Here is a 22,330-nt window from a genome sequence, read left to right as displayed (position 1 = left end):
CGATGATATCGAGTTTTTTGTTTTTCAGATGACTAAAGATGGTGTGATCAAAAATTCCTCTCAACATAATTTAGATTATGGTAGTATGTGTGTTGAAAAAAAATTTTAATCTCCTGCGACGAACGTGTATGCGCAAGGAATTTTTGAAGAGCGTTACGCTGGAAATTTTCTGCCAAAAGTTCTTTGCGCATGCACTTTCATCGCGAGAGATTGAAATTTTTTTTCAGCACACATACTACCATAATCTAAATTTTGTTGGGAGGAATTTTTGGTCACATCTTTTTTAATCGTTTCAAAAATCAAAAACTCGATATTATCAAAATTTCACAAAATTTCCCCCCTTAATGAACTTTGCAAATGAAGTACATAATAAATACAAAAATTTTTCTATACCGATTTGTTAGCATCGTAATATCTCATTTAACTATTGATATCAAACAGGGAAGATATGATTAATTCAAAAACCAATAAATAGGTAAGTAAGAAGTAAACGAGTATTTCAAAGTGATATAGAAAATTAAATTAAAAGACCCAACGCAGCGCCAGCTCAACCTACATGTGTACTATGGCACATACCTATTATGATACGATATAAATATACATTAACAAACATATAATACAGGAAGATTCAGGTATAACTGGAACATTTTTTTTGGGTAGATTCTTTTTCAATATCAAATTTTACCGCGTAGATACAAAAGAATTCATTGACCTGTTAGACTAAAGTTTGGAGAGTGCTAAATCATAGTACTTTCCAATAATACTAAATCTCTCAATGAATTCCTGAAACTCTTGTGCGTCAATCAGCTGAAAAAAAATAATTTCTTTTAAAATTATTTTTACCAACTATTGACACCTTCATAAATTTTTCTACTGGTTTCAACAGCTAATCTAAATACAAAAGGTAAGGTTTACAATCAAAAACTCAAATATATCGGAGAACAAAAATTATTTTTAGAGCATTGCCGAGACCTCTAATTGTATTGAAAAAAAAAACCCAACCAATCAAAACGCACATATACAAATATTTATAGTTTTTCTAATGCAGAAAAAAAAATCGTCCGCCTGAAATTTTCTTCAAAAGAAACTTTATTCATAAATTTTTTGACAAGGAATCTCCTTTTCAACATTTTACGATGATATACCTAAATCATTCTGTACAATAGGAATAACGAACTATCATTAAGCAATCATTCGATTTAACGATCTATAAAACAGTACTTGGGTTTTTTTTTTTTTCTCTAGTTAAAAGCGCTGATTATAACTTCGGTAAACAAAATCACTGTCAAATTGTACAAGGTATTATATATATATATATATAGATATATAATCGGTATTTCAGTCGGTGGTTAGCTGAGGTAATACACAAACATTTGTTTTATTTTCTGCTCACTTCCAAAAAGCTGAGAGATTGTAGTTTTTTTAGTTCATTCTCTGTCATACCACGTCAGATCTTTGGTCTGTATCTTTGCATCCAAAATCATAAACACATAAAAGACTCTAGTAGACCTTAGACTGGTATTTCATGTAATAAGATTAATTTTCCTTATCATACATAACGTAAAACTTAGTTCCTACTCAGCCAGAAAAATGTTTTTAGGAAGAAGTACGACAACGCAACGGCGTATAGTATTTTGTCCCGTTGTTGACGTTGTTGCGATTCAACTTCAACTGCTAAAATGCGTCGAGTCAACTTTCCGACCTGACGCCGGAGGTGCTGTATTTCTTCCGACGGCGGTAACGAGACATCCAATGAATTGTATGACGGCGTTTGTTCCCTGAAATACCAATATTTCCCTGGTAAATGTGCGATACGCTCAATTCTTTGGGGCCTTACTCTGAAATTTTATCACTTGTCACAGCAAAACCATAGTAAAGTGATAAAGCCAGATGTTGTTGGGTTATATCGCAGCGGTAACATAACTTTAGAATTAATTTTCGTTAGTTTCAAAGGCAAAAATTTGATTATCATTATCCTCAGAGTACCGAAATAGTTTTGCAAATATCAATGAACTCGTTTGGCAGATAATTTTATTGAAAAATCTTCGACAGCGTCATGCGATTCCCTAAATGTAACCAAATAAGACATTCGTAGGGTGAAAAGTTCCAGGTAACAACTATAGGATAATATTTTATGTGGACTAACTGAAAAGTGAATTCATCTTTCTTAAACTATTTTGATACTCTAAAAATATTGATCGTTACTTTATGCCTTTGAAACAGTTGAAAATTAATCCTGAGGTCATAGTACGTCTACTACTTAATTTGAAAAGAAGGTATCGAGTAGTATTGAGCTCCATCTCTCATGGCACTGTGATAAAAGAGAATGATTTTAGAATAAGTACCTAGGAATTCGCAATCTGTAAACACGCCTACCTAACTTGCCTGACAATTTGATTGTCGTTATTGTATCGGCCTCGAGACCTAGAGACGGTAGATGGCGTCTCTGTATTCTCGTTTGTAAATTCATTTGGATCCTCTTCGTCGACGGCAGGGAAAAAGTGATCGTCCAATGTCAAAACGCGGGGCGGAGTCTGAAATCGATATACATAATAGAAATTTCACCAGTACTTCTTTAACTTCGGTTTACCACCCTTATCATATTCAATCTTTTAGACTAAATCAAAATGGCATCGTCCTGAGTAGTCAGCTGATCGTTGTAGCAGTTTTGTCTTGATTATATGAATATAAGAGGACAGAAAACTTCGTGCAAGCCGTTACACCTTCATTTTGCCACATTGAATTGAAGAAGAGCCAAGTATATACGTTGAAAAACCACTTTTATTAGTAAATTCAAATATAGTATTTCATGATTTCATTCTTCTTTGAATATGTCAAAAATAATGTCAGTTCTGTTTCAGTGAAAATACATGTACTCACCTGAACTCTGATCATGCCTGGCTCTGGCGGCATAACTGAATTTTCCAAAATAATTTCTCTAGGTGGTGCCTTTGTGCCTACGTGCTGATCCTGCCCTGTTTAAAATAATGAAAAGTAGGTTTGTTCAAACGCTAACAAGTTCAGTTAATACGTAACTCTTTTTTTTAATAAAAATATCAACTATCCTAAGTCAGTTATTCGAATAACTTTTTTTAGTGAAATGAGGTCTGAAAAAAAAATCATCAAGCAAAAACAATTGCTGAAATGAAAAACATGTACAAAGAAATTGTACAAGAAATGAAAACATTTCAGGAAAATTGAGAAGTTGGAATGACGTTCTTTCAAATTTACAGGCGATTAATAATTCCACTCAAATTCCAGGATATTTCAATTGCAGGGGATTTATTTTGACAAGCTTAAGATGTTGAAAGGATATTTCTAAGACCTGTAGAATGATCACAATATTACAGTTTCGTCTGTGTTTACTAAAAATGTAGGAATAAAAAATCATTGAGAATTTAGAAAACTTTCTGTTCGAATACGATATTGAGAAATTAAAATTGCCCATGATTTCTTCTAATTTTAACCATCACCATTGGTTTAAACCGATGACACAAACTATACTAACAAACATCGAATACCTATGTAATTTGGGATAATATAATTCTGCGTACCCACGATTTGATCCGTCAAAGCTATAAAATACATAATACAGTATATAATAACAGAGTTGAATATGAAACACAGCATGCACACGGTATAAGAGAAAACAAGAAGTTACACTTATATAAGACATAATAAGAACTTGATTAAGCACTAAAGAATCACAATGGAAAAATGCAATGTAAACCTCACAAAATAGCTGGGGAAGAAATGATGTACAGATGTTGACAGTTTTGAATCATAATAACACACACAGCTTCGTAGTTCAGAAAAAATGATAACATTCTTGAAACTGACAAAAAAATAAAAAATAAATAACAAGTATGCAACAAGGATCCTCTACTTTTGAATTGTCGCATTCATTAGTAATAATAGGCAATAGAAATGAGAATAAAAATATTTTTGAATACTGGGGACGATTGATCCTTCAAAAAAAGACAAGAAATATAAAGTCAGAAGTAAACAATAGTATTGGCCTATACGCGATCAATGTGTTTCTTATGAAAATCTGCGACTGAAAATTTTATTAACTCTTTATAGAAAATTTCTCATTTTTGAATTACAGCCGTTTGAAATTGGCCAATCAAGTAGCATCTGGTAGCTCGGGACAGTTGCCGAGTGCATGACAATCAAATGACGATCAGTCAACTCTGTTCTAAATCATCGGATGCTACCCGATTGGCAAATTTCAAAAGGTTCCAATTTGCAAACGACAAATTCTTTATCAGAAAGAAAAAACGTTTTAGTAGCAGATTTCCATGAGGAATACGTCAGTAGTTTATGGGGTGAACAGTAGTTCTGAGTTACCTTGAATAATATTGAAAGTTACATCAGCGGAAAAAGAAATTACAGGACAAATTGTGAACAGTGAATTATCAAACAAGAATAATGAGGTTAAAATTTGTGAAGTTAAGATAATAACGGATTTTGAAAAGAAATCAGAATCTCACATTAAATAAAAAAATTCCCTGACTTTTCCACGAATTCTCAGTTTTCCCTAACTAGTGGCCACCATGATAAACTCCTGCAAATCATAATCATATTTTGCAAACTTGACACTGTCAAAGTAATTCTAAAGTGGCAAAATAATGATTTTTTTGAAAAACCTTTCGTTGTTTTAACATTACTGAATTCAAACTTATGGAGAAAAAAACGTAATTAGTATCACGAACAAACGTGCAAAACACTAATCAATATCACAAACCATTTTTTTAGTACAGGTCGCACATTTTATGAGATCAAAAACAGAAGCATCAACGTTTTGACAGAGTCAAGCACTAAATGTCAGTTAAAAACATGGTAGAATGACTGGCAATATTTTTGGAAGACTGGTAAGCACAACGTAAACTAACAAAAACACACAGAAACGTTAGGAGACAGCCTATTTATAAACCCAAAAAACAGAGTACTTAGGATGTCTATTTATAAATAAACCAGTGCCAAATGGGTTAGCAACTGAGCATAAGATTTTGGCGAATTTCCTATTTTACTTCGTGTTACCGCCTAGTTATTGAAATGGAATTAAAACTCACCAGCAACGAGGATCCTGTCTGGTACATGCATCTCGAATTTCTCGTTCGCCAGCATCTGATTCCAGCTGGATCCATTTGTGCCAGCAACATTCTCGTCGGTGTAATCACCGCTGACTCTTATGCTCTTGGGTACCCTCATTCGTTTGTTGATATCCAGGGTGAAGTTCGAGTCGTAGAAGCTGTCCGCCTCGCCATTGAATCGAGTCGGACTATGAGCCTTAGACATTTTGCCTGACATGGATAATGGGACAAGAAAAATATAGACAAAGAGAAGTAATGGATCCTGATTTCAGGATTCGCAAGACTATTCGACCTTCTTTGCTTGGAAAGTCGAAATATTTATATCCTGACAACCGGAGCTGCAAACAGCCGTTGAATTCGACTCTTTTTTGTATACAACACGAAGAATATAGATGAACCTGACGTGATATAATGATGGTTAAAAATTAAAACCTAACCTACGAAACGTCGGGGACAGTGTATCGCGATATTCGCAACCGTTCGATTCGACGATTGGACGGTTTTGATATCAATTCGTCCATATATAGGGCTATATTTGAATAAATAATGCTTGTTTGACGGCATCTACGTACCTGCCGTTGTTGTCGCCGAAGATGAATATCAAAGTAGCGAGCGAACTTTGCCGCGGAATGCCAAACGTTCCATATTCGATATGTTCAATGCTTGGTTCTCAACTGACCGCTAATTACATAACGGATGATAACCACTGACTTAGAAGGACATGCTCGTACCACGAAGTTTATAGAGAAAATGACAACAGAGAAGAGGTAGTATTGGACGTATTGTACGCACAAATTGCGGACCACATCCATTGTGCTGTGATCCGTAATCTGTTAAGTCCGTGGTAATCTCACTCTTCTTCTTTTTCAAATACTTTCAAGTCTTATAGTGAACACCGTTGTCGGTAAACTTGGTCATTGCAAAAAACAAACTCAGTCGGTAAGGGTAGGGCTCTCATCTGTTTTAGGAACGTAGTTGTCGGCCACCGAATGCAAGGTTTGTTCCGAAATTAGTGCTATCAACAATCTTTTATCTCTTTTGCACTGCCGTATTTGTGACTAGTTTTGCCTCTGTCCTAGGGAGTTTTAGCACTGCTAGACAGTTTTGGAATGCACCACCATAATAATACTGGAACGATCACTTGCATGACTAGGAATATTACAGGCAGTGATCATTCCAGTGTTATTATCATGGTTATATTTCAGTTTGTTATTCTCAAGCGCTTAACACAATCCGTGGTGAAATGCCACGTTAGATTGTGGATACCTTGATTGGACGTGCATATTCCAATGGCGCGAGTGTTATGACCTTGTAATCCAGTCGCTCCTGCACTCACTCCGGAAAAGTTATCGGTCTTTTTTGAGCTTCTTTGACCCGCTTTTCATCATTTAATAACAATTCTCATCAATCATGGCACCTGCAACAGCAGCTGCACCGAAAGAAGATATCGCCGTTCCGACTAAAGGCGTAAATGCCGTCCTTCTTGGGCCACCGGGTAGCGGGAAAGGGACTCAGGTATGCAATAAGCCCATATGCACTATGCAGGTTGCGGTTTTCGCTCGTCAATTCTCATTCACGTTCAAAATTACACGATGATTTCTTGAAGACTTTCGTACGAGACTCGTTACATTTTGTCCTGGCACAACTTAATGCAATTTTCTTTTGGGTTTCATAGGCGGTGGCCTTGAGGGAAAGGTACTGTGTGTGCCATCTCTCAACTGGCGATATGTTGAGAGCTGAAATCGCTTCTGGCTCTTCTTTGGGAGCTCAGCTCAAGGCAGTTATGGACCAAGGAAAATTTGTCAGTGATGATCTTGTAGTCAACATGATCGACAGCAATCTTAACAAACCTGAGTGCCAGCGAGGCTTCTTGCTAGATGGATTTCCACGCAGTGTACAACAGGCGGAAAAAGTAATTTACATACATGCTTTTTTGCCCTGAGATATTTGAATCCCTTCCTTAGTTTGAGTAAATTTCTTCTGTGAGTAAATACATCTTACTAAGGTTTAACAATTAACTGAAATATTGTAAAAAAATGTCTCATCAACTCCATTGAGCTCTGATTTTATTCAGACTACATTTGCATAATTCGAATTATTTTCAGATATCTGACATGAAATTTCACAGAATGTTTTCTAGATTTATTCTCATAGGTTGAATACAGGTTTTATAAGAAGTTTCTGGTTTCATAAAATTTTTATCAAGTTGTGCAAATTGTGTTCAAATTACGTGAAAGTGATATAAGAATATAATAAGAAATAATCCAAGTTTACAAAATATTTCTGGCAATACGCTAGAAATTTTAGAATCTATCAGAAACCTGTTTGAAAATAATCAGAAACATTTTGACCACTAGTAAACCAAGGCTCTATACAATCACTAATTTTCACAACTACATTGATTCTATCAGCTGGACAATATCCTGGAAAAACGAAAAACGAAGCTCGACGCAGTTATCGAATTTGGAATAGATGATAACTTGCTTGTGCGCAGAATAACTGGGCGTCTAATCCACCCATCGAGTGGACGATCTTATCACGACGAATTTTCGCCACCAAAGGTTCCCATGAAGGATGATGTAAGAGATTAATAAGCTTCTGCTATTCGTTGAGGGGATGCCATGTTCGTATTCTACCCTGATACAAGTTGTCGGATTATTCAAATAGATTTTCTCTCCAGCATTCAACAATTTACAATTATTAAATGGGGGAATTTTAATAGAAAATGATTAGAATTTTCAAACACTTGCTTGCTATTAGTAAAATAGTGAAAAAGAGGAGCTTTTTTTCTAAATTGCCAATTGGTGTAATGAAACCCTGTTTCAATATTCGACCTAAGAGTAATTCGAAAACTTGGGATTATGGTGGTTTGATCAACATCTGAGCTAGTAACTGCTCTTTTTACTAATTACCCTATTAATGTTGTCATTAGATTACTGGAGAAGCTTTGATTCGAAGGTCGGACGACAATGCAGACACTTTAAAGAAGAGATTGGCCACTTATCACACCCAGACTGCACCATTGGTCGACTATTACGCATTACGTGGTATTCATTATCACGTGAACGCGGCTAAGTCCAGCGCAGATGTATTCAAAGATATAGATTCGATTTTCCGTCAAGCGACGACGGTTAAAGAGAAGAAGAGCAAAGGATTTTTTAGTAACTTCTTCTAAGCATACCATTTGCTGTTGTTATGTTATGCATAAATGCAAGCAATATATCATAGAATCGTGTGATGCTCGAATACTGTCGTTAATCGCGTCACTAATCATTGTTAACAACATTATCGTTATCGATCAATTTCAGATATGAATGATCGATCTGGCTTTGATAGGATTAAGCTGTAATTATCGGACACCGATTTAGTGACGAAATTACTTATACAACCTGTTCGCCTGTAATATACATATCGTGTGAAACATACAGAACAAAGTTTGTGGCCAATGTTTCATAAATGGGGTTGCTTCCCGTTATTGGTTGACGTTTTTAATCAAAACTATCGTTCGTTTATTCGTATTTTGAAGATATATCCGTGGCGCTATACTTTCTCCAACAATTAACATGCCCGAGCATCAGATGTCCGAAAAATATTAAAAATATTTAACGCTTTCCAAACTGCGTTCGAAAGATTGTAACTCAAATTATAATATTTGTAGATACTGTTTAATATAATTTTATACATATAAAGGTAAGTACGGGACGTATGAAAACGGAAAATATAGATACTCTTTTTTTGAAAATGTCCCAGAAAACGTTTAAAAACACTCAGGATATTTAATCATTACTGGAACATTATTACGCACATAAATCACCGTTACTACACGTTACGGTCGTATCGTCAATCACAAAAAATAAGCATAGAATCTGTTGAATTTGCGTAAATTGCGCCATTCGTTTATGTATATCGTAAATTTTATCAATCGTATACCCAGATCAATGTATCGCAAATAAATAAATTCTTTGCTAAAATACACTGCGAGCAAAGTGCCAGTTTTGTTTTACTCGTAGGGAATTTCTACGTGTATTTACGCCTTAGAGCATACAGACATGAAGAAAGCCTGGTACATACATACATCCTTTCGGTAAGTAAAAAAGGCATGGGGAAAGAAGTAGGAACACTACATCTTTACGTTAGAGCATAGCTGTTGTTGTTGCAGTAGTGCAGTACCTATCAAGATTCATTTGGTTACTGAATCATGCCGATAAAATGTTGCGTTTCTTCGTGCAAGCCAATTATTAATTTTTTTTAGCTTATTCCTTAAACACTTACATTACGTTTCAATCTTTTATGCGCATCAGACTGTTTCACGTTCATATATTATATTATTTCATTTAAAAATATGCTAAACATTGATATTATTGATTTTTTGTATCAATAACCTTACCCACTATGCGTTGACTCACTATGCATTAGTGTATAATACGAGTATAATATGATTATGGATTATATGTTCATACATACGCTGTTGCCGTAGAAAGAGAAGGCATTTAGTGTTACTACGTTTTTCTCTCTCACTGATCCGCGGGCATTTTTTCAGCGTCGGGCTTCCTTCATGTCTGTATGCTCCAAGGTTTTTCCTATTGGTTGGCAACTAGGGAAATCACACTATCTCATGTCCACACATGGCAACACTGATTATTCGCCTAAATCTGTGCATCAGGCCCCCTATACTACTGAAATATAACTATACATTTCAGTGCCCCCGACACGTGCTTTATACACTTTATATTACTGAAAAGGCACAGAACGGCACCGTGTTGAGTTGTCAGGTCACGTGTAAAGTTCTCCAAAGTTGGAAAAATAATGTTAAATAATAGTTCAATCATCAACAGTTCGTAAATTGACACCAATTATTTTACAGCCTTTATAAACCGTCCAGAAATTAACGTAAAATATATTATCTTTAATACTTTTTAACCGGTCACATAACTTTTAAGGTTATGTTATGCCTTCAATCTCATGAAATGATAAATAAGATTCTGGTTAATTGTTAATGACTAAAGTGTAAGTAAAAAATGTCTGCAATCGAGGATGGAGGGGTAAAGCATAAGTCGCATCGTGATCGCAACGCGGGGCGAAAGGCAGAAAAGAAAAAAAGCAAAAATGAACATGTTCAAGAGTTGACAGACAAGCAAAAGAACCCAAAGGCTTTCACATTCAATTCGGCCATAAGAGCTGAGCGTGGTTTCAGACGCAAACAAGACCTTGAAACCAAAAAACAGCATGTACCACTGGTGGATAGAACGCCTCTGGAACCACCACCTGTCTTAGTGGCTTTAGTTGGTCCGCCAAAAGTGGGCAAATCGATGCTAATGCAATGTCTAATAAAGAGCTTTGCTCGGCAGCCATTGTCGAATATTCTTGGCCCAGTAACTGTTGTTTCTGGTAAAAGACGTCGCATAACATTCATTGAATGCAACAACGACATCAATAGCATGATCGACATAGCCAAAATAGCCGATTTGGTTTTGCTCCTGGTGGATGCGTCGTTCGGTTTTGAAATGGAGATATTTGAGTTTCTCAACATATGCCAGGTGCATGGTATGCCGAGAATAATGGGAGTCCTGACGCATCTGGACCTCATAAAGAATACCAAGCAGTTGAGAAAGACCAAGAAAACACTGAAGCACAGATTTTGGACGGAAGTTTACGCCGGAGCAAAGCTATTCTATTTGTCTGGACTCCTCCACGACGAGTACCTCCGCAATGAAGTAAAGAATCTAGCTCGTTTTATATCAGTGATCAAGTTCAGGCCTCTGACTTGGCGAACCACGCATCCGTACCTCCTGGCAGATAGGATAGAAGATCTCACCCCACCAGAATCCATTAGACAGAATACGAAAGTCGACAGAACAATCAGTCTCTATGGATACGTGCGTGGTGTTCCTCTGAACAAGGAAACTTCTGTGCATATTCCTGGCTGCGGAGACCTCAAGATCAAGGATGTCAGTTTCTTGCCTGATCCTTGCCCGCTGCCTGATCAAATAAAGAAACGCGCTCTCGTTGAAAAGGAGAGACTGATCTACGCTCCGTTTTCGGGAGTTGGCGGTATCGTCTACGATAAGGATGCCGTCTATGTAGAATTGGGAGGAAGCCACTCCCATCAAGAGAAGGAAGGAGAGGATCCCAGTCTGGTTGGCAATTTGATGGAAACGCAAGAAACCATCGACACTAAGTTGCGACGTAGCGAAATGCAGATTTTCAGTGGCACTGCACTGATTAGGTCAGAAGATGTCGGAGAAGAGTTCAATCCTGATTCGCAGGGCAAATCATTTATCGAAGAACAAAGGATCAGACGTAAAGTAGTATTCGACGATGAGATGAACGAGCCACTCAACGACGAAGAAGACAGCGACGATGAGGTGGATTTTGGTAAACAAAATTATGATTCGGATGGAGATGAACTGGAAAGTAATGAGAGGAGTAAAAGATCCTGTTCAGAAGAAGACGACAGGATCATTTGTAAAAGAAAAAGAATTGAAGACGGAGATGGAAATGTATCAGTGAAGTTCATTGGGAACAAAGATCAGGCTGTAACTGATAGTGAGCAATTGTATCGCGGACTTAGCAACAATCCCGATAGTCATATAAAGGACAAAATCTCTCAGGCATTGAGTATGCTGGACAGTAATAAAAAAATTCGGGACAACAGATCAGAGGCTGATCTCAGCGAAAATGAAAGTTTTGACGAAGAGAGTGATGATAATGATTCTGAGCTACGTTCGAATGTTGATGTTGATGGAGATGAGTTGCAATGGAAATCAAATCTGACGGAAAAAGCAAGCGAAGCATTTACGGATCGGCTAAGATCCCAAAAAAATTTAATGAAAACTGTATATGGAGAATTTGACAAATCTTTTGTGGCTGTCAATGACGAATCAATTTCGGACGATGACTCGAAAAACGAAGATATCGGTGGTATTTTTCGCATTGTAAATAAGCAGGAAAGGCAGAAGCTGGAGGCACGAGAACTACGGAATCAAGAGGAGAGCGTGTTTTACTCGATAGAATTGTCGAAGGATTGGGAATCGGACGAAAACAGAGTTCTGCTAATAAATCGTTTTGTGACTGGCAAATGGAAGGAATCCGAAGATGCCGAGGAGCTGTTAAAGCTCGACGACCTTGAAGATAATGACGATTTGTACGGGGATTTCGAGGATCTGGAAACTGGGGAAAAGCATAAGGCTGAAGCTCCCGAAGAAAGGACATCCAGTGAGGCTGACGAGCGACGAAAACTGATTGAGAAGAAGCGAAAGCTTAAGGAGAAGTTCGACTCGGAGTACGACAAGGGTGACGACAAGTCCTACTACGACGAGTTAAAGTCAGAAGTCGAGAGGCAGGCACAGTTAAACAAGTCAGAATTTGAGGGCATCGCGGATGACATCAGGGTCCAGCTCGAGGGTTTCAGGCCTGGAATGTACGTGCGTGTCGAGTTGGACTCGGTGCCCTGCGAGCTGGTAACAAATTTAGACCCGACTTACCCGCTGATCGTCGGCGGGCTGTTGCACGGCGAGGAGAACATCGGGTTTGTGCAGACGCGGATAAAGAAGCACCGGTGGTACAAGAAGATCCTGAAGACCAAAGACCCGCTAATTATCTCTGTCGGTTGGCGGCGGTTCCAGGCATTGCCTGTTTACGCAAAGCTCGAGGACAATCTCAAGCACAGAATGTTGAAGTACACGCCTGAGCATGTGACTTGCATGGCTCATTTTTGGGGCCCTATAACTCCTCAGGGCACTGGAGTTTTGGCGGTACAAGACGTGGCTGCCAGGCAAGCAGGTTTTCGCATCGCAGCGACCGGCTCCATAGTCGAGCTTGATAAGTCGACGTATATCGTCAAGAAGCTCAAGTTGACCGGCGCCCCGTTCAAGGTTTACAAGAAGACGGCATTCGTCAAAGGAATGTTCAACTCCAGTTTGGAAGTGGCCAAGTTTGAAGGCGCCAAATTGCGTACTGTGTCTGGAATTCGTGGTCAGATAAAGAAGGCTTGTTCCAAACCGCAGGGTGCCTTTCGTGCGACCTTCGAGGACAAGGTGTTGCTCAGTGACATCGTCTTTTGTCGGACCTGGTACAAGGTAGACGTACCAAAGTTTTATAGTCCTGTTACATCGTTGTTGCTGCCGCCGAATGAGAAAAATCAATGGCGAGGGATGAGGACGACTGGCCAGCTCAAGAGGGAGAATAATTTAAGAGCTCAACCTAATCCGGATTCACTTTACACAGAGATCAAGAGGGATCCGAAAGTTTTCAAACCGCTGATCATACCGCGGACTCTGCAGAAGGGTTTGCCATACAAAGACAAACCGAAATTACAACCTGTTATCGAAAAGCGTAGACCAAAATTCGAAGATCGACGACCCGCCGTTGTTAGAGAGCCCAAGGAGGAACAAGTAGCGAAGCTTATGAAAATGCTTAGAACTTCGTACAGCCATAAACAGGATCAACTGAAGGAAGCTATGAGCAGAAGGATCATGGCCCATCAGGCCCGAATGCAGATTGAAGAAGCGAGGAAAATGGGTAGACAAAAAGAGTTGAAGAAAGAAGTGTTTAGAAAACTTAGTAAAATGGAGGCTAAGAATAAAAATAAAAGAAACTAAGAGTACTCTTTCATTATATCTGTAATATGATTTCTTCTATTAACAGCTATGTATATTTTCGATAGTTATTTTTAATTGCCTTTTTCTATTCTTAGTCACAATTAATTGTTTTAATCTTGTTCACCTACTAGTGTGAACTTGTTGACCTTTATGTTCAACATCTGTTATCTAGGTGAATGCACTGTACAGATCAATAAATTGTGATTTTGCATCAATCGAAATATTGAAAACACTTGTTTCAAATTCCACTCAATGCATGTATAAGTTATTTCTTTCGACGATAATGAATTTGTATTTCAATAAATCTGTGTGGACTGTGTCTAAGTACAATTCAGATTTATCTATTTAGATAGATTTTTTTTTTTTTGTATTGAGCAACAGTATGCGTTTATAGTAAGGTCTACGGTAATTAAAACTAGCCCAATCAGTTTTGTTTTTTTAACCATAAGGTATTGGTCTTTCGACTATGTCCCAAAGCCTAATCAGTTTTCTCTCTTATTTCAAACTGTGGTTTTTACATGAATGATTTGGTAAATTTGCCATGCGTACCAATCTTGGAGCTGACTTTCACAAACCGTAAGAAAGGCTGTTCATTTAACTTAGAAATGTGATATTTTTGTTGAATGTAATAGGATTGAGTGGTGATCTACAAGACAAGTATAGATTGTGTAGTATGGCGATGATGTAGCGATTGAAGCGATAGCGATTTTTGAAGATTTTGAAGGAAACCCAAAAGATTTTTGTCTCAGGATTGATTGGTAGAGGCGTTATTTGACTAATTAAGTATTCTGGAACTCGATAAAGACAGTAACTTTTGAAGCATTGATTCTAGCGACTTGAAACTATGCGCAGTTGTTTCCTCTTAGAAAATTAGTTGATGTCTGTGTTTTTCAAAACTTGTGAAAATTTTGTATGCGGGAAAACTGCGCCGCTATGCTGAGGGCTGAGCAAGTTGATATATTTTAATAACAACGGTTCTAATTAGCAACGCTTAGCCTAGCGATAAATTGTTACCTATTCCCATAATAATACTCCAACAATTATTTGCGACGCAATAATGTAGAGATCCAACAAAATGTAAAAATTATACTGTCAATATCTATTTATTTAATATTTATTTGTACACGCCCTCAGCATGCCACATACAATCAATATAATACAGTCGAATGCAGCCAGGGTAGAGGTAAGATACAAAAAATATATTCTACGTCGATACTAGTGTTAGTCATATCGGTAACGATGAAAATTTTTCAGTAACAGCTAGAAGTTTGGATAGGGAGAAAAAGTGCTGAATACCAATTGACAAATTTCATTTCTGGCTCCTAGTGGTTGTAACACAGTGTAAATAAACTATATCATCTTGCAGTTAAAATGCACGGAAAATAAAATTGTCGTACAAGACGAAACTAAAACCTACGTCTGTATTAAAAAAGAAAAATTCTCTGTAGTTTTAAACGAGTAAAAAATCAAGTCTCGCTTTTCACCCTGATATATAACACTCTTTCTCGATATTCTTACAATGAAAATAATTATAACCATATAATTACAATCTGCGTATAATACACATATCAATGCCACGCCACATGAATATTGTAGAAAATTTTTGTTCTGTTTCGTTTTCGTTATGAATACAGCGAACATGTGAACAGGGCAACTTGCACACAATTAAGCGACAGCTCCGTAAATACACAGCATGAAATTGTTACAGACGACGTTTGTGTCTACAAGGCGTTTGAACAAGTAAAGAAAAGTAAATCTAAATAATAGATTTCACAAGGTATTAAGTTTGCATTATATTACATTCCAATGTCAAAATGAAAATGATGAGAATCTGTTGTTATTATTGAATATTTTCAATTTCTTCGTTATTATGAGAAATAAATTAAATGATAAATATTTTGTTTATATTCTACTAGAATGTGTGTGTGTGTGTGTGTGTTTGTGTTTAGGTATTTATTTATTAAAATCGTTGAAAAAAAACAAATTAACAAACTCACTCCGACGAAATAATTACTTCTTAATGGGGTAACGATTCACATCGAATCCTATTACATACTATTCAACCCATAACCAACACCCTGTACATCTATGGCAGCATTAAGAACGTTACCAACTGGCGACCGTATAAGAATATAATAATATTTAAACAAAAATTAAAAACCTATCCCAACGCGAAACAATAAGAGATATTGATTAATCATAAAAATACAGTATACTGAATAATGAATAATGCATAATTAACATGGGTATAATAATAGTTCAGCTAAATCTGTGTGATCTCTCCTGTAACTTAATCTTTCACCCTCGCTTAGTAGTTATGGTCTAAAATACATATTTCTCCATCGTCGTATTAGTTAATAGTTATTATTTCTTATCTCACTATTTGGAATAAACAACTGCATAACTCCGGGATTCATATATATTAATTATATGCGTCTAATGTTCAATATTTTAATCACATTAGGTAAAATTGTATAGCATTTCGTTTGTACAGCGTGTTGCAACATGTTTTTTTTTTTTTTTTTTTACTCGTTTTTTCTCTCTCTCATCATCTGCTCGATAACATCTATTGCTCATAAATGAAAACTCTCACAATACCAGCGTCGATAGCAAATCCTGTGACTAAATATATTATATATTATAAAATACATGTTAGTTTACAAATAAATCGAAATTGCCGTCGATGTCTGTGGAAAATTTCCTCAGCCCCGTTAGACATGGGTTTAAGAAATTCGAATATTTTATAGAGCAATTTCTTATCACCGATAATTGACTGTTTTTTTCTTTCATTCCTTTATCGAACAAGTCTCGTATTTTCCAGAAACCCACACTAACAAAAAAGTATGTACAATGTATATTCGTAACTTTAAACGAGAATAGTTTGAAACAAAGATAACTCGCACAGTAAATGGGAAAATGAATTTCGTAACGAAAATTTTCTTTAAAAAAAAATTTTGGGAAATTAGAACATAAAATATTTTCTCATTTTAAAGTTATATACATCAATTCCTCTCGGACTTATTGTTAAGTTGAAGTTGAGTTCTCTTGACAAACTATTAAATTTGAATCGATTATAAGGGCGCCCAACTTTTGAAACGGTAACCAATAGATGTTCTGTCTTCCTTATTTTATTTGTTAAATCCGCCCTTCGAGGGTAAATGTTATTATTTATTTGTAATTATTAATACTCAGAAGGAATAAATTTTCAAAAAAGAATTTAATCAAGGTTCAGAGGTTGCCCAAAATTATTTGCCAGGTGTCATGCGGGGCTATTAAAGGCTACTCCACAGCTTCATCACGGTTTATTTAGAAGAATAAGTCTATCTTATAGAGCTACATACATATTTACAGGGTCTTCTTTAGCTTTTAAGCTAGTATATCTAATTTTATAGTCCGAGTCACGTACCAACACACTTCTTTTCTTATAGATTTCGATTTTTGAGTAAAAATTTTTTGACTTCCGTACTGCTGAAACTATAAAATTATATTCAATTATTATCTGACTGAAAATTAGCCAGCAGCAATACAAACTCGCACGAATTTAATTATTTTAACGGTCGTTTCTTTGAAATGCAGCATTGTGTTAGCACTGTGACTGGATGATTACATGAGGCAAGAATAGGTTTCCGATAACTCTCTTTACCTAATTAGAATGTTTTAACACATGTTCTGTCATAACCGATCTGCGGGGTAAAGTTCTTTCGGCATTGAGCACTAGAAAATGAGCACAGTATGTTGCTTATTTCTTTTTAATGCAAAGTTGAAAAATTTCTGGTCTGTCGTGACTCGCCCACTTGATTAGCGACAGCAGAGTTTTTCTGAGGGAACTCAACGCTTTAATAATATTATAGTTTTAAGCACATATGCTCCATGATTTCTTTTCTAGTTCATAACACAGAATCGTCGTTTTTTTTTTTATTCCTAAATACCGGTTGAACGCAGGTAGCAATCAACAGTTGAGCATTGGTACATAAATAATTTTTATGGCGTGAAAATTGAAACTGTTCAAAGTATTGCTTTGTACTAATTCCGAACTACCTGCTGCAACGATAATTGCGTGAAAACATAAAATTTTGATATATCAACAGATTGAGGCAATCTATGAGTTGAAATATATAACTCAAAGAGTAAAGTCATTGCATTTGAAATGTACAAGCGTGTGCAGTTTAGAACGTTTTTGTAACAGGGAAATATAAACCTTCTTTTATGTAAACAGATCTTGCCACTTTAAACACACAGGCTTCTCTGTGTTACAAACAAAATTGTTGAAAAAATTTCAAGCAATCTGCGCCAACAGAGTTCAGAGAAAATTTCAGTATTTGTATTCTTGACTAAAAAATAGATACTTGGAAGAACTGGTTTACCATTCAATTAGGAACCATTTGGCAACCAAAGTATGGTTTCACAGTCGATGCTTCGGGTAAACATTCACGGATTCAGAGACCCAACCATCTTCAAAGTAATGAATACATTTGATGGACATGGTTTCAATCATGAAATGGTATTTTGTGGTGTTGTTAATTTTTCTTTTTTTTTTCTTTGTAGGCTCTGCTTATAGTACGGATATGTAGAAGTAACATGGGAAAAGTTTGATAGTTAAGTTTCAGGTAGGTTGCATGCTAACAGGTTATTCTACATTATCGAGTCCGTTATCTCCTTTTTCATAAAAACAATTTTTAATATATTTACAAACAGTTTGAAAGCGTTAACAATTTTTTTCTTAATATTTTTTAATACTACCGAGCTTCAATGACCATTTTTTTGCAGTAAATGCTTCCCTTCAGTTCAAAAAAGCTGTTGGAGTAATTGTACGAATGGATCAGTTTTAACGCGACTGTACTGTTATTAAACTTTTTTTTCTGATTTGAAGTACAGAATTTTTGCAAAATTACATATTTTTGCCTACTTTAACGCTTGAGTTGTTATTATTATTTTTATCAATACTATTATTATTATTATTATTATTTTTTTGCTGTAATGCCTATTACGAACAACTTAGACTGTATATTAATTATTATCTCTACCAGTGAATAAATCGTAATAATTAATGACAATAGCTGGGCACATAAATATTTTTTTCCATCTGTATCGGGTAAAAACTATCAACAATTTATGGTTCATATATATATACACATGTATGTATATATACGTATCTTTTCTATATGTATATATATATATAAAGGTAGAAATCAATAACTATTACAATTAATAATTAAAAATAATTAGTTACAATGTTAAGATGTAATTTTTTTTTTGGATCACAATCCTTTCTCTCTCGCATCCCTACGTGTCTCTGAAATTGGACGGCAAAAAATAATGCAGGTAAAAAATTAACAACGTTAATAGCCAAGATTCTAGTGCCATTTATAAAGTTGATCATCTTGAGCGATAAAAACATGAATTGATACTTATCTTACCTTAGAGTTACTTTTTCCATGAGCATGGAAAGCCTGGCATCGGTATAATTGGCGGGTAACAGAGCTTTGAGCAGCTCTCTAACAAGAGCCTCGCTAACCCCGGGCGATGTTCGTTCTGCTAATTCAAAAGCTCCTCTCAGTTCTTCCAGAGCGCCTCCGTTCCTCCCGCCACTGCTGCCGCCGCTGCTACTATTATTGTCTCGAGACATGTATTGATGTTTGCGTTGCAGCTGTACGATCGAATCGGAATAATAAATTAGTGAATAAAATAAAATGGCGTAAAGGCGGACGATCAGCTGATCCTTTTCGTTAAATTCAACAAATATCAGGGGGCAGAAAGCGCCATGAAAACCGTCTGATTTTGATTTTGTGACGTTAACTCGACCTCGAGCAAAATACGTGATACAGAATTGATTTTCAAATTAAATATAACTGCTATGTGAGGCAGCGTTGGTATTTTCTGTTGCCATCTGACGTCTCGTAGATTTCAGAAAGTTGGATATCTCATAGCTTTATAGGGTAGAGAGAAGGAGAACGAACTCGGACTTCGAGCGAGTTGCCAAGATCTTGAAATATAGCAACTTGTACTTAGAACTCCGATAGGTAGCGCGATACATCATAGCCATCGCAATGCCTCCGTACATCACTCCAACTCGAAAAACTTTAGAAATTTCAGCATGAGTACTGCTAGTAGCTGAAATCACAACAGCTGAGCGTTGAAATTTCAGTCGCAGCAGTTCCCATGTATTTAGCAGGGAGTCCGTCCTCCTTATCTCTACCCTTCATACTTTTGGCAAGCAATTTACCTCAGAAAGAAGGGGCAATATAACGCCAAAAAGAGTAGCGCTTCGAGGGTGTTTTAGTTCCTGTGTTGATTTCGGCCTTTGTTTTTCATCCCCACCTCTATGGTCGACTAATGATACGATCGGAACTTCTGGCTTACTGCTTCTCTTATCACGAGCAATTTCCCTGTCTCGTTCCCTTTCCCTGCTTTCTCTGTCTCGTTCTCTAGAATCACGAGACTCTCTAATATCCCTGGAATCCCTCAGAGTTGATTCTCTGCTCGATTCCCTCGATTCTCGACTTTCTTTTATCGAGTCTCGACTCGCATCTTTCCGGTTATCCACCGGAGGTGGCGGCGCTGCTTCATGTGGACGGGACTACAAAATATATATAAAATTAATCAGCAATTAACAGCATGACATTATTTTCCACACAGCGTGCAATATTGCTAGGATGTTTCTACGTTGCAGGAGTATTACGAAATTTGTTTGCAATATTTGTAAAGCCACATTACTAAAAATATTGATCAACGTGTAGAAAATATTTCGAACCTTGCAAAGTTAACAAATAAGTCTCTGCAATATAAAAATTCTTTGAGACTTACCAGAGTGGGTTTAGACTGTGATTCGCGGGACGAATCCCTCGAGTCGCTTTTGTAGTGATTCAAATTTGAATCCTTCGGCGGAGATCTGGACGCGCCGTTTGCATGAGGTTTTGGCGATTGATTATGGTTGGACGACCTGTGATTAGAGGTGTGAGTCAACGTCAAAGAAGTCAGCGAATCGTCTGGCGGTAGTTTGGGCACGACGGATCCCTTCACGCCGTGAGGCCCCTTCACCGTCATTATCCAAGGCTCATCCATGTCGCTGTCTTGTTTCGACTCCTCACTTTATATAAAATCCAACATGTTCACCTTCGTTTTATCCTTTATTCAAGTTCCGTTGATATTTTGATAAGCAAGAAACGTATAAGGCACGAAAACTTACGAATCAGAATTCTCGCTTTCGGTCTCGGATTCTTCGCTCCGTTGCGACTTCCACTTCTTATACCTATCGATCAAGTCGATCAAGTAGGAGTTCTTCTTCGCCTTTTTGATGAATTGAAACTTGAGCAGCTCCTTTGCCGTCGGTCTCTGTTTGACGGAATACATGATAGAACGTTTCATAGTGAACGAGTTTACCTCAACTACTAACAACAATGAGAAAATTAAAAAACACTTTCAAACAATTACGATATATTACGTGTAAAAAAAAAATATATCACAGCACTGCGCATTGATACAGATAAGTAATCTTTCAACCCAATGTTAAGTATATAAATCCGCAAATTGTGATTGCAAAATATTATCATGTATCACTATTATGCTTTTACTTTTAGTCAAACCAAGTTACGTTATTCTAAAGAAACGCAAATGGATCGGGAGAAAATATTTACTGCACAATGTCTCTCTTAAGCATCGGAGTAAAGTTAATAAATGCGTGGATAGAGAAAAAAATATTCTGAATATCATATTAAATTCATAGATATCAAATATTATCTATAAGATGATAATCAGTTTCGTCACATAAAGCGGTAACGATACCGTAAAACGGCGATTAATTTGAGTACAGAACACGAAAAATGCATCAGTGGCCACGTTTGATTGAATCGAAGAGTGTCGTAAATATAAACAAGTCAAAATCGTAGAAGCAAAGAAATCGTTTTTAACTGTAACCATCGCGAAAGTCAAGTTTTTATTTTTTTTATTCATATTTTTTTAAATATTATCATCAGCGAAACGGAGGCTTCTCCGATTATCGGATCAAGAGAAATTCGAGATTCGACTAAGCTGGAATTAGCGGTTTTATATACGGCAGAAGATTGATACGACGACTTACATTTTCGGGATCCTTGTTAAGGCACGCCTCGACGAATTCCTTGAACTGTTTCGTGTAATTTCCGGTCAGTTGCGGCGGGTTGTTCTTGGGTATGAGGAAAAGTACCCTCATAGGGTGCAGCTCGCTGTTTGGCGGCTCACCTTTGGCCAATTCTATGGCCGTTATCCCCAGCGACCAGATGTCAGCCTGCAAACGACCGAAAGTTGTATTCTTGGCGTTCGCCGATTTACCCAGACCAATTTCAGGGCCAAACCCAACGATTGGTTCGGCTGAATGGGTGATAACTAGTTGTGTAACTGTAGAGGCATTTCCAAGCACTCGATAGTTGGTGTATTTGCGCATGCAGAAACTGCTAACGAATGCTTTTCCTCTGGTCATTGCATAACTTGATCGTCGGATTTTACTCAGATCTTTAAGACCGATCCTTGAATTCCCGTGCACGATAACGCCAACGAGAGAAAACTGGCGACCTTCCAAAAGCGAGAGGCATTCTCGTTACGAATCTCTATGCAATCGACACAGTCGCTTTTGACTAACCGTTTATTCATTTTGAATTT

The 22,330-nt window shown here is 36.8% G+C and overlaps 4 protein-coding genes across 6 annotated transcripts in view; 2 read left to right on the top strand and 2 right to left on the bottom strand.

The window, feature by feature from the left end:
* Nucleotides 1-1,381: 1,381 nt before the first annotated feature.
* Nucleotides 1,382-5,823, bottom strand: LOC124404541 (transport and Golgi organization protein 11). The gene is made up of 5 exons (XM_046878762.1): nucleotides 5,669-5,823; nucleotides 5,076-5,306; nucleotides 2,881-2,975; nucleotides 2,377-2,534; nucleotides 1,382-1,778 (listed from the first exon to the last, which is right to left on the bottom strand). The coding sequence occupies exons 2-5, from the start codon at nucleotides 5,299-5,301 to the stop codon at nucleotides 1,568-1,570; spliced, it is 690 nt and encodes a 229-aa protein (XP_046734718.1). The 5' UTR covers nucleotides 5,302-5,306; nucleotides 5,669-5,823; the 3' UTR covers nucleotides 1,382-1,567.
* A 495-nt stretch (nucleotides 5,824-6,318) lies between these two features.
* On the top strand, nucleotides 6,319-9,017 carry LOC124404526 (adenylate kinase). The gene is made up of 4 exons (XM_046878725.1): nucleotides 6,319-6,611; nucleotides 6,772-7,008; nucleotides 7,508-7,675; nucleotides 8,029-9,017. Exons 1-4 carry the CDS (start codon nucleotides 6,507-6,509, stop codon nucleotides 8,269-8,271), a joined length of 753 nt encoding a protein of 250 aa, XP_046734681.1. The 5' UTR covers nucleotides 6,319-6,506; the 3' UTR covers nucleotides 8,272-9,017.
* Nucleotides 9,018-9,835: 818 nt separating this feature from the next.
* LOC124404943 (ribosome biogenesis protein BMS1 homolog) lies at nucleotides 9,836-14,030 on the top strand. Its single transcript, XM_046879484.1, has one exon. The coding sequence runs from the start codon at nucleotides 10,115-10,117 to the stop codon at nucleotides 13,694-13,696; it is 3,582 nt and encodes a 1,193-aa protein (XP_046735440.1). The 5' UTR covers nucleotides 9,836-10,114; the 3' UTR covers nucleotides 13,697-14,030.
* A 2,195-nt stretch (nucleotides 14,031-16,225) lies between these two features.
* Nucleotides 16,226-22,330, bottom strand: part of LOC124404944 (serine/threonine-protein kinase 25) — a 44,620-nt gene continuing 38,515 nt past the window's right edge. For all 3 annotated transcript variants that reach the window (XM_046879487.1, XM_046879486.1, XM_046879485.1), the window contains exons 5-10: nucleotides 21,774-21,959; nucleotides 20,883-21,028; nucleotides 20,501-20,783; nucleotides 19,920-20,273; nucleotides 19,114-19,343; nucleotides 16,226-18,989 (exon numbers count right to left, since the gene is read on the bottom strand). In XM_046879487.1, coding sequence (XP_046735443.1) covers nucleotides 18,980-18,989; nucleotides 19,114-19,343; nucleotides 19,920-20,273; nucleotides 20,501-20,783; nucleotides 20,883-21,028; nucleotides 21,774-21,959 — 1,209 coding nt within the window. In that variant the 3' untranslated portion in view covers nucleotides 16,226-18,979. The remainder of the gene's footprint in view (nucleotides 18,990-19,113; nucleotides 19,344-19,919; nucleotides 20,274-20,500; nucleotides 20,784-20,882; nucleotides 21,029-21,773; nucleotides 21,960-22,330) is intronic.

This window comes from Diprion similis, chromosome 3, assembly GCF_021155765.1.
Source record: "Diprion similis isolate iyDipSimi1 chromosome 3, iyDipSimi1.1, whole genome shotgun sequence".
NCBI classification, from domain to species: Eukaryota; Metazoa; Arthropoda; class Insecta; order Hymenoptera; family Diprionidae; genus Diprion; species Diprion similis.
The sequence above is the reverse complement of the archived record's forward strand: the minus strand, read 5'-3'. Positions and strand labels throughout refer to the sequence as shown.